The 12172-nt window shown below is 52.1% G+C and overlaps 1 protein-coding gene across 4 annotated transcripts in view; it reads right to left on the minus strand.

The window, feature by feature from the left end:
* NR6A1 (nuclear receptor subfamily 6 group A member 1) overlaps positions 1-12172 on the minus strand; it is a 72703-nt gene that overhangs the window by 9670 nt on the left and 50861 nt on the right. For 3 of the 4 annotated variants that reach the window (XM_074555977.1, XM_074555978.1, XM_074555979.1), the window contains 5 exons: positions 7517-7747; positions 4962-5017; positions 3487-3644; positions 2470-2697; positions 1504-1758 (listed from right to left, as the gene is read on the minus strand). In XM_074555977.1, coding sequence (XP_074412078.1) covers positions 1504-1758; positions 2470-2697; positions 3487-3644; positions 4962-5017; positions 7517-7747 — 928 coding nt within the window. The remainder of the gene's footprint in view (positions 1-1503; positions 1759-2469; positions 2698-3486; positions 3645-4961; positions 5018-7516; positions 7748-12172) is intronic. The other variant, XM_074555976.1, reaches the window with a different exon arrangement.

The following is a 12172-nucleotide window of genomic DNA, read 5'->3' on the forward strand; positions in this document are numbered from 1 at the left end:
ACAAATGGGACACCTCTCCTAAAGGGCCCCTCTCACGTCCAAAGTGACCAGATATCTCATGAGTGCTTTGGACAGGGAGACTGATACCCGTGAGCCATCCCACTGCTGCTGGAGACAGTCAAGCCATGGCTGAAGGACCATGAGGACCAGTGGGAGGGAGCCACACAGCCCCAGTCCCCTCATCTGTGCAGCTCCCGCTAAATGGCTTTGGGTGTGCATTCTCCCAGGTTACTAATGACAATTAATGACACTTGAAAAGCTAAATCACAAGAGGAGACTGCAGAAGCATTCCTCTCCCAAGAACACCTATTTTCATCCATGTGCACAGATCTTCTCTGAAGGACCTTCAAGGCGACCAGCTCTGAATTGCCGGTTTCTGCAGGGCGAGGATTCCTCCTTTGTCTCCTTGTCTTACCTCTCGCTTGTATTTATCACAAACTCAAAATGAAACAAACACTTCTCTTGTGAGGCTCTGACCAGGACAGCAGGAACAAAAGGACAGCTGAATGCAAGAACAAGTGTCATTGTGGTTTTCTATGACCCTCAGTGCTCCTCGCAGGAGCTGCACCAGATGCACGATGAATGGCTGTGCAGAGCAGCGCCGCAGAGCAACCTGTCCCAGGAAATGAGACACCTGGGGCCAGCTCCCTGCTGCCACCACGGGCTCAGCCAGCCAGTGCCTCTGCTTGTCACAACAGATGCACAAAGGAGCCCCCAGGAGCCACAAGACACCGCAATGGCCGAGGACCACAGCACTGTTTAAATCTCTGCTCGTCAGACATCCCCTGGTGATTCCAGCAGCATCGTGAGCCCAGCAGGGGCAGGGAGCAAAGGGCAGGTGTTTACAGGGAGGATGGGCAGCAGTTTCTCTAAAGCCCACCTGTTCTGCCAAAGTATGGTGAGATTGGGACTCTACTACCAAAAGAAGAATCTGTCTGGCACCAAGACTACAAAATAAAATATCCAAACCAAAAAACAACACCCTGACCAACATGATAAATGAAAGGCAGGTTCCTCAGAGCATCAGATAGGCTCTGTACCATGGAAAAAACAAGAGCTAGGTTGCAACATCTTTAAATTTATCTAATCAAAACAATGAAATAGCAATTAATAATGAACACTTTGATAATACAGACAACCAGCTATGTGAACAACCTTTCAACTGGCCCAAAGGGTTTTTAAATAAGGCTTTCTTTGCTGTGTGTCAGGGTTACCCAAAGTGTGGTCAGTTTTACCCTCCTCATAAATGGTGGCTTGTAAGGCTCTGTTGGAGGACAACAGGATTGCTACATGGAACTCAAACCGCCCCACACATCACTGTGCCCTTCCCTGCAGAAGGGAACTGTGATCCAGCACTGACTAACCATGATGTGCTTTCTAAGCCTGGAACAACTGCTCCCTAAAAAACAGAAGAGGAAAACAGCCACAGGTACCGTGACCTGTCCCATGGTGGTCAGAGGACACCTGGCTGTTGGGCTCCCATGGCTCCTCATCCCATCTCACCTGTGCAGCTCATCGTCAGAGGGAGAGTACTTGGAGGTGACATCTGCAAGGTCACCAAAGATCTGCTTGCTGTAAACAGTGAGCGAGGAGAGCAGGATCAGCTCCTGCCACGTAGAGCTGAGCAGGCAGGTATAGTCCTTGATGGAGAGTTCGCAGAAGAACGGCAGCTTCTTGATCCAGGCAATCTGCCTGAAAAGCAATTCATCCGCCAGACGACACAGCAGCGCAAACAGCTCTGCCTGAGTCACTTTGTACCTGCAGGCACAGTTAGTACAAAGGCAGAAAAACCATTAAAAACATTGAATGACATCATCTGACGGGGAGCTTGGAAACAAGGCAAATGCTAAAGGAATTGGGTGTCACCTGGTGACAGGAGCCACAATGACAGGAGCCTGGGCAGGGGCTGAGGGGAGTCCTTACAGCCCCTGGGGTCACCCACCTGCCCAGCACCCAGAGCATGCTGCCTGCAGCCCCTGCCAGCCCCAGCCCCAGCCAGGCCCATGTACCCCAGCCCCAGCCAGGCCCATGTACCCCAGCCCCAGCCCCAGCCCCAGCCAGGCCCATGTACCCCATCACCAGCCCCAGCTCCAGCCCAGCCCCAGCCCCAGCCAGGCCCATGTACCCCATCCCCAGCCCCAGCCCCAGCCAGGCCCATGTACCCCAGCCCCTGCCAGCCCCAGCCCCAGCCAGGCCCATGTACCCCATCCCCTGCCCCAGCCAGGCCCATGTACCCCAGTCCCTGCCAGCCCCACGCAGCCCAGCCCCATCCCCAGCCCCAGCCAGGTCCATGTACCCCAGCCAGCCAGGCCCATGTACCCCAGCCCCTGCCAGCCCCAGCCCCAGCCAGGCCCATGTACCCCATCCCCAGCCCCAGCCCCAGCCCAGCCCCAGCCCGGCGGGACAGGGCCAGGTTTGCTGCCCGCCCCGTGGCTGTGCCCGCCCCAGGGCTGTCCCTGCCCCACGCACCCGTCCTCGATGAGCATGGGGGTGCTGAGGGGCTCCAGGTCCTCGGCACACAGCAGCTGGCTGATGAGGCCGTGCGACTGCGGCTCCAGGCTGCGCGGCTGCGGCGCCACCAGCGCCGAGTGCGCCGAGTAGCTGAAAAGGTGCGGCAGGTACTGGTAGTGCGTGGACACCGGCGTGCCCAGGTACTGATCCCTGAGTGCAGCGAAGCCGTTCAGCTCCACCGACCTACTAGAGAAGGAAAAGCTCTTCAGTACACCCCCAAGACTCCACCTGATTCACTGCAGTGGCACATACAGCTCCACCAGAAATGTGAACAGAAAGAGGGAAAGCAACTGCTGCACACCCAGCCTGGCTGGGCACTGGTTCCATGAGATGGAGGTCTGGGAGCTGCTGCTGAGCTGCCACTCAGAGAGCAAAGCAGAAACCCAAAACCCACCTGTGCCCAGCCTTTCCACCCCAGCCTCCTCACAGGGCCAGAACTTAGCACTGTACATTAAGTACTCGCACAGCCAGAGAACACAAACAAGGCCAAGCTTAAGCTGCCACTGAAAGCAGATGGGATCAGGTCTGAGGTTCTTACAGTGTTTGCAATCAAAGGCTGCATCAGGAGGTTTGCACTCACAGCAGCCAACTTTAACATAACACCACCCATTGCTAACATAAATGGTTTTGTTTTCAGAATTTGAGCTAAGTGCAGAGAAAGAGCTCATGCAGAATGAGCAATGAAAGGTGATCAAGTTCTTAACATCTGCAGAAAACACAAACAATATAAACCAAGGTACATTTTAAATATAATTGTATGTCAAGATTTCTTCCTTTGCTCACAAACACCTCATTTCCCAGTTCAATTCTTTTCAACCAGTGCCTGTTTGTCTTAGAACACAATCAGAGAGGTAAGAACCTGCTTCATGATCTTGTTTACACAAAGATGCACTCACATGTTTTCCCTACACTGACCCCAAGTATCACTCAGGGAAAGAAATCCAAGATTCCTGTAACCAAATTCTTCATTCCCACCTTGAAGATGGAGTAGAAACAGGTGAAGGCTGGTTGCTCTCAGAAACTCCATTTCCAGGGGAACTATGGTCACTGTCTCCGTTGTTGCTCCATGACATGTTTGCCTCTCCCTCAAATTCTTGCCCAGACATAATTCTCTCAATCTCTTCCTCTGATATCTGTCAAATACAGGACACAATGGTTGGGAACAGAAAAGCAGAGCCTCTGTTTGCAAACACCCCCGACAGGGCTGAGCCTCCTGCCCCCCTGCAGTTACCACATCCTACCCCTGCATTTAGCAACACACAGGGAAAATTCTATTTACAGGTGATCGCGGTGACCTCCAGCAGCACCGTTCAAGCGAGGGCAGCACAGCACACAGGAACTGACACGTGAGGAGATGATGTCAGATGGGCATGGCAAGGAGCTGTAAATCAGCCACTGTCACACCCTGAGAAACCTGGCAGTAATTGAGGCCAGGGCATCGGGAACATCACTCAGGACTGGCAGGGGGAATGGCAAACAGGAGGTGGGGCAGGCTCTGGTTTGATAAAGCAATCAAGAGAGGCAAGGTGACACATATAAAATCAGTCAGGAAAACATTTACAGGGAGACAGAGCTCCTTATTTTCCTCCAGATAAGAACCAGGTGGCACCTGAAGTACCAATTGAGCATCTAATACTTAAGTTCTAGAGAGTAACATACACGAAGCTAAAATAGAGTAAAAAAATTTTTACATTGAGTTCACTGTAATAAAAAGTTTCAAGAAAGTGCTGGGCATGCTCCTTGAGGAATGTTCCACCACTAATGGGGAAAATACAACAAAAATTTAGAGGCTTTTTTTTTTTTTAATTCTGTGTGTGTTTTTTTTAATTCTGTGTATGATCCTTAATGTGAACAGCAGGAAACAGGTTTGTGTGGTTGCAGGCTGTGTCTGACACCATCCAGCAGGGCAGAGTTTGCTTGGCTCCTCACACTTTGGGCTGGGCTGAGAGCTCCTTCCCAGGCACTCAGACCCACAGAAATTGCTTTCAGTGTTATTTCTATTTTGCTAAAATAAACACTAAACTTTTAAAAGACCTCTCTTCCAGGAGCAAGCTGGAAATGGCCATCATTCCTCAGGCTGTGGCACAAGCTGCTGTGCTGAATTCCCTCTCTCTTTACAAGGCATCTCTGCACAAGCTGGGCCATCAATCAGACAGACATTTACTGGTGCCCTGCTTGCCACAGCTGAAGGGATTGCAGCAGGCAGATGAGATTTACTGGGAGTCAGGGAGGGACAGACGTCCTTGTGTGGCTCACAAAGGACAGGGTGCAGCGAGCCTGTCCGTGTGTCCGGGCAGCACCCAGCTCCATTTACCATCCACAGCTCCTGACGCGTTCCTGACAGAGCCAGAGCCTGCCACACCATCAGGAGGCACGGCCAGGGGTGATGGAGGCTCAGCCCAGGACACCAAAGCTGAAGGGAACCACGAGGGACAGCCACACGTGCTCACCTGGACAGGTCCAATGCTTTTGTTTCTGCCTCCTGGCATGCCATCCTCCCTGATTGCTGAAAGATACAACCAAGCCTTAGTGAGGAACCCTACTGCAGGGTATTAAGCAGATGCCTATTTATGTTGAAAGAAGTTTTTATACCTTAAAAGATTCATTTTTTTCATTAAAGAAGTTTACAGAGAAACCTCCAGTGCTTGAGCAGCACACAGGATGGTTCTCTCCCCAAAAGGCACAGACACATCCATAGGGCTACAAGCATTACTCAAGGATTTTAGCTTCTTCATGTGCTCCTTGAGTGACAGGTGACGAGGAAATAGCAATCCCTTATCACAAATAATTTCTGCATAATTTGAGAAGTGGAACAGGGTAAGGAACCCTATCTGACCCCTGGAAATAACCCAGGGAATGCCCAGGACTGCTGGAAAATGAGATGTGAGGCCAGCACGACCAACTCCACCACCCACAGCCCCGTGGAGCACCAGAGGGACACCCCCAGAGCAGCCACCAGCACAGACACACAGCACTGCACTGCTGGATTACAACCCTGCTGTGCCTTCAGAGGGTCCCATCTCCTACAGCCACCACAGAAAACGGAGGGGGGATGTCTGACCCTGCCGCCTGCTTGCAAAGCTGCTGTTTAAACCTCAAATTACCACCCCAAGCTGCACAGCTGCATTTCAGAGGGGCAGCCTCATTTCTCAGCTGCATTTTTAAGGCTCTTTGATCAATTTCCAGGGAGCTGCAGTGAAACCCAGCTAAGGGGATAAACCTGGAGCAGTTTCTGTACCTTGCCCTTCCCTCTGTCTGTCTCTGCAGAGGCAGTGGCAGCCCTGCTCCGTGTCCCCCCTCCCAGCCTGGTCCCTGTTTATCAGGGCCTCATCTCTTTCCCACCACAACCTGGCCAGGCTTGGCAGGAGGCTCTGCCCAGCTGCACGGTGACCTTGCTGCTGCACAGCCTCACCCTGCTTGCCACAGGGGCTGCACGAGGCCCTCCTGGAGCAGAAAATTACACAAAATTTGAGCGAAAATTTCTGCCCCACAAAAACCACGCTGCTGCTTGGGTTGAGATATCCTCGGCTGGAATCCTCCCCGTGTGCCTCGAGGCTGCTCTGCAGCTCAGGGAGAGCCTCAGCAAGGCAGAGGAGAGGGCCATGGGAGCTGAGCTGTGCCTGCCCAAACCCCAACCACCGACCCCAGCAAGGCACAGCACTGGCTGTGCATTTGCTACTAAAGCTCTTTAAAAAATAAAATCGGTTTCTCACTAAAAAAAAAAAAATAAAATACGTAAAAAAGGCTGTCATAGTTAGCTGTTACCCCCTTTAGGTTTTTTTAACTTACTGGAATTACAGGAATTCTGGGGGAATTGTTCTTATTTTCCAAGATGATATACCACTAACTGTGATTTAGACACTTCCCAAATTGCCTTGGTCTTTTGATTTCAAAGCATAATTTTAGCAGAAAATAGCTTACACCTACAACAAAATGTAGGAACGTTTTTGCTGGTGGTCCATCAAAAAGGCCTCTAGAATGGTTCCCAAATACAGATGGACTCTCTGGAATACCATCCTGGTCCTTGGCTGCATGACAGCCAGACTCCTCAAAGCTGGTTTTCCTACCAATGCTAAGCTCTGCCCCTTATCTGAATTTAAAAATTATTGTATTTAGACCTAATATTGAAGGGATTTTCCAACCCAACAATGCCACAATTGGGCACCAAGGCAGGAAGAGAGAGCTCCAGAACCCAACACTGAGGGCTTCAGGGCTGCCTGAGGCCTCCCTGGCCTTGGCAGAGACACCAGAGGGGAGTGAAATTCACACGGTTGTTGGAGGAAGGAAGAAAGAGGAAAGGAGGAAAGGAGGAAAAGGGAAAGGAGGAAAAGAAAAAGGAGGAAAGGGCGGGCAGGAGGGGAGCAGGGAGGGCGGCGCGCGGCCGGCAGGTGGCGCTGCGCTCCCGCAGGTGAGAGCGGCCCCAGGTGAGGGACCCGGGCTGATCCCAGAGCCAGGCACAGCCCTGGCCCCCAGGTGAGGAGCTCTGAGCTGTTCCCAAACCCACAGCACAGCCCTGACCCCCAGGTGAGGGGCTCTGAGCCACCCCCAGACCCACAGCACAGCCCTGATACCCCCGGGTGAGGGGCTCTGAGCCACCCCCAGACCCACAGCACAGCCCTGGCCCCCAGGTGAGGGATCCGGGCTGATCCCAGAGCCACGGCACAGCCCCGACCCCCGGGTGAGGGGCTCTGAGCCACCCCCAGACCCACAGCACAGCCCTGATACCCCCCAGACCCACAGCATTCCTCCATGCAAGAATGAAGTAGTTCAGAACTTAGTATCTGTGCATAATTTTTAATCCATGCATGATTTTGCTTAAGTCTTGGAGTTTTTTTTGCAGGGAGTTTGGGAGGCACAATTGCAGTGCAAGATGGCAGCTGAGGGAGGGGCAGCCCCCATGGTGGCACTGTCCCCTCTCCCCATGGCAGCCCCCATGGTGGCACTGTCCCCTCTCCCCGTGGCCCGGGCAGCCCCCATGTGGCAGCGTCCCCTCTCCCGGCGTTACCTTTGCGGTTCATGCCCATCTGCAGGCACTTGAGCAGCCGGCAGTACTGGCAGCGGTTGCGCTGCTTGCGGGACATGACGCAGTTCTTGTCGCGGCTGCAGCGGTACACGCGCTTGTTGCAGATGCTCCTCTTGAAGAAGCCCTTGCAGCCCTCGCAGGAGATGATGCCATAGTGCAGCCCCGTGGCCCTGTCGCCGCAGATCAGGCAGGTTCGCTGATCCACCCGCTCATCTGCAAGGCAAGAGGGAGCTCTGAGGGGAGCCTGGCCTGGTTTCTGTCGGGTGGCTCTGGCTGAGGGGCGGCCACAGGGTCCAACCTGCAGGGACAGCTCCATCCTCCCCTTCCCCGCTGCCAGGCAGGGCCCTGGGGCTCTCCCCAGCAGCCTCCATCAACCTTCCCGCTGTTCTTAGCGGAGAAGAAGAGAAACTCCATGGAATGGGGAAAAAAGGGTTCTGAAATGTCCCACCTCAACTGCACAGAGTGCAAATACAGAAACCTGGCAGACAGCAGTGACTGTGAAATCCTGTCACATCTCACAGACTCCAGGGGCACCTCTGGGCTTCAACAGCATCACTGCCCAGAACCTGAGAGAGCATCGTTACAGAAACCATCCTACAGCTGAGCCACAGTGATGTGATTTTACTGGTCCTTTTCCAAATCTTTGAAAAGCCTTTGGATGACTAAAAATGTAAATTTCAGGGCTCTCCACAACAGGAGCTGTCACATTAAATTCAGTATTTTAAGACTGTAACACTGCCTGAGGGAGAGATGATGCTCAGCTCGGTCCAGACAGGGATGTCAAACAGAAAGGAAGATGATGGTGAAGAGACCCAGGTAGGGCACGCAGATTCTCATCACCTCCTACTGCATGGGGAGGCCTAAACCTCACTTCAACCAAGTCAGCTATGCTTAAAATAATGCCAGCAAGTTGCACCAGCAGCTCTTCCTGTAGCAGATGTTCCACAGCTCAACAGTTTAACCCCTTGCACACCAGGCCAAGCTGCCCCAGCCCCCATCTCGTGTTTTAACCCCATAAAATCCCAACAGTTGCAAACAGATCTACACTGCAAAGGTGGGAGCTATCAAATACATTCAGGGACACACAGATCTGCAGTTTTCCAGTATTCTCCGTGGGGTTGCTTTCCCAAATGTAAAACATTACCCAGATGACTGGATCACCCTGGCTGAGCCAGGCACGAGAAGAGAAAGGAACCACTCAGCTGCCTGGGCACCGAGCAGGGCACGGCAGCTCCCCGTGCCCATCACCCACGCTGGGAGCCAAGGGGAGCTCACGGTGGGCACACACAAACCCACACCATGCCCAGCGTGCTGCCCACACTCACTGCTCCTGTATGCACACAGAACCTTCCCCAGGCTTTGGGCAGCACTGACTGTGGAGATGAGCTGGGTCAAACTCGCCCCCAGCACAGCACCAAGCTGATTTTCCTCATTCAGATTTGACCAGGGAGTTTTCTGAGACAAAGGTGTTTATCCACAGGATGGATTTGTGGAGCAGCAGGAGGTAAGAGTCACAGTGAAGTCCTCTCCAGCCTCAATAAAGCCAAGCAAGCTGACAAACCAGGGTGTAGCTTCTTACTGCTGCAGCACATGTGAATGCAAGAGAAATGAATGAGCCAAATGTTTTGGGAGCAGAAATTAAACCAGTTTTCTGTTACACAAGCCAAGTAAAAATCTAAACCAGCTGCTCCTACTCACAAGCAGCTTTCTCCAGAGCTTAAACCCAGTAGAAACCAGAACCAATCTGTGTTAATCTGTAAAAGGTTTGCTATGCACAGCATGCACATTTGCACTGTTCTGCAAATTTCACTGTTCCAAAACATTGAAATAAAGGGATGAACAAAGGAAATACAAACTTTAAGTGAAGAAACATTCCTGATTTGTACCCAAACATCCCCAGTTTCACATGACAGACCCCCTCAGGTATGTGCTGCACCCAAAGGAATGTGGGTACAACCAGGCTATCTGAGCATCTCTGAAGGGAGGCAGTTAAACATGACTTTGCAGCCACCGAGTGCATAATCTCCACCTTCAGCAATCTGATAAGCACGGGGAGGGGGCCGGGGATTAGGCAGGACAGAGGAGCCTCTATCTGCAGGGTTTAGCTCAGGCTCAGCTCCGCTCCCGGCCCTCCCCCTGCTCGCAGAGCCGTGCCATAAATCCCGCTCAGCAGCAGTGCCCGGCTTGGGGCAGCAGCACCGGGATGGCAGCGGCTCCCACACCGGCCCAAGGCAGGACAGGCCGGAGCAGCCCCGGCCCACCGTGTCAGTGAGGGCCCATTCCCAGGCACTGCTGGTTTTGCTGTGGGAAGAATGGGGCCGTCACCCGGCAGTGCGGGAAGCCCGGATGATTGAAGCGAGGAGGAACCAGAACCTTCCCTCACCATCTCCATCTCCATCTCCCCGGCCGACGGTGAGAACGGCCACAGGAACTGCGCTCACCCCCAGCAGAAACTGCTCCTGGGCCTGCAGGTTAGAGCTGCAAACAGCAGCGGCACACCCCGGGAACAAAGACAGAGCCCAGGGACCACGGAGGTGGCTGTGCTCCCCACTAACAAATGGCAGATGAAAAATGATGGCCTACAGAAAGCCTTAGAGGTTAGATCTTTTAAAAATCCGGCAGGGACCATGGCCAGGCCCACGGGTTTGCTGCTCCTAACCTTTGCCAGTTTTCACCCCACATAATGCAGCCCCTGGTGTGGGTGAAGGATGGGAGAGAAGGGGCAGAACCACAGGAAACTGCACAGAAATGGTAAAGCACCAGCAAATCTAATGCAGTTTGCACTGAGGGTGCTCTGAACTCCCTTAGCCTTGAAATTTCACTAGAATATCAAAACAGATAACAAAAATAGCAATTTTTAAGTGAATAAGCCCTCCCTCCTCCCTGTCACCTCTCATCTCACTGATTCCTCTGGTTTCAAATGCTACACAAGACAACACAGATTAGGACACAAAGCAATTGGTAAGAATTTTTTTCAAATACCTGTTTTATTTCAGAGAGCGAGCTGAGGAAGCTTCCCCCTACCCCCTTCCCCAATTTTCCTGACGGGTCTTACATTTAACAAACTCATACACGGGATATTCTGGCTTTGTTCTCCCAACCCATTGTAGCAGGGGCCACTAAATCAAACAGTTGCTGCTACGACAAAAGCACTCACAAAAACCTCAACCTCATCTTGAACCCTGAAGATTTTTATGGCTACTCCCTCGCTAGCCCCTCCCCGAAGCCACATTAAAGGATGTATTGTTTTCAGAGGTCATGGTAGGTTTCATACCACATACAATGTAAATTCTCCAAGAATATGATGATGTTACACAAGAATGACAGAACATGGAGTAAAGAAGAGAAAAAAAGCTCTCCTCATATATGCTTTATAACACAAACAGTAAAAGCAATACATTAAATTTTTCAAGAAACCGTCTTTTGCCCTCGGCAAAATGAGCAGTCTTGATAATTTTTTCAACAAAATTCCCGTGAATTTCCAAAAGGAAGTCTCTTACAATCCTGGTGAAACTCATAGCAAAGACCCGAACAGAAAGCACTACAGCACGTGGATGAGATTCTAAACCACACAGCAGATGAGCTGAAGCATGGGGACACACATCCCTGTCACTGCTGCCACCTGTGCCAGCCCTGTGCCCAAACACCCCGGCAGTCCCACAGTGCTGGGAGTGGCACTGCCACATCCCCGGAGGGCACCAGGAGCTGGCTGCAGGTCCCCAGGCTGCCAGGGGCTCAGAGCCAGCCCTGCAGACCCCACTGAAAACTCTACAGCAGCTACAGCTCCCTGGGAGATTTACCTTGGAAACCTGGCGGGGTTTTGGTGCAGCCGGCCTGGGCGATTCTCCATAGCGGGGCTTTGCGATGGAGGAGAAACAAAGGCTTTATTTCCAAAAGTAAGGCCAAAAGTGAAGGCACAAGCCCTCAGCCAAACACCAGAGCAGACAGTGTTGGGATTTGGCCTGGCTGGAAAGCAAGAGGGAGAACGAGGAAAGATGCCACAGGCAAAACTTCCCATTTATACAACAGAACATGAATTTACAGCTAAGAAAATCTTTTACAGCTGAAAAAAAATTACAGGCAACACTCAGCACTGCAATTCTTTAATATATTTAACCTCTTTTACGCTGTGTGCCAGTTATTTGCTTCTTGATTAACTGACCCTGTCGCAGCCCCCTGCAGCACCCTTGAGCGGGGTTTAAATCTCAAGCTGCTAAATACCAGCTGTTTGGGGAGGGGGCGGAGGGGGAGATCTCACACATGTGTTACTTAAATCCCAACCGCATCTCACTCTCCTCTCGCCTCTGGTGATGCCTCGAACACAAACAAACGCGTTGGGGTTTCTTTTCCCCTTTATTTTTCCTAACGATGCTTTTCGTTGTCGATTTTTAGTTTCAAGAAAACCATCCTGTGAAATTCAAGCCCCAGAACTGGAGGAACTCCCCCCTCAGTGGAGCGCTGCATTGTCCAAACAAGCCCACCCCCAAACCAGGCGCCTTTGCTTCAAGGGCCTTTTTTTTTTTTTTTTTTTTTAACTTATAATCGATGAACACAGGGATTAAATTTTCTGCGTTGGCCCCTGCTCGGGCCGGCAGAGCCGCGGCCGGGCGCACAAAGGGCCGGGGTCCGCTGCTGCTC

This window comes from Zonotrichia albicollis, chromosome 21 (assembly GCF_047830755.1).
Source record: "Zonotrichia albicollis isolate bZonAlb1 chromosome 21, bZonAlb1.hap1, whole genome shotgun sequence".
Taxonomy (NCBI): domain Eukaryota; kingdom Metazoa; phylum Chordata; class Aves; order Passeriformes; family Passerellidae; genus Zonotrichia; species Zonotrichia albicollis.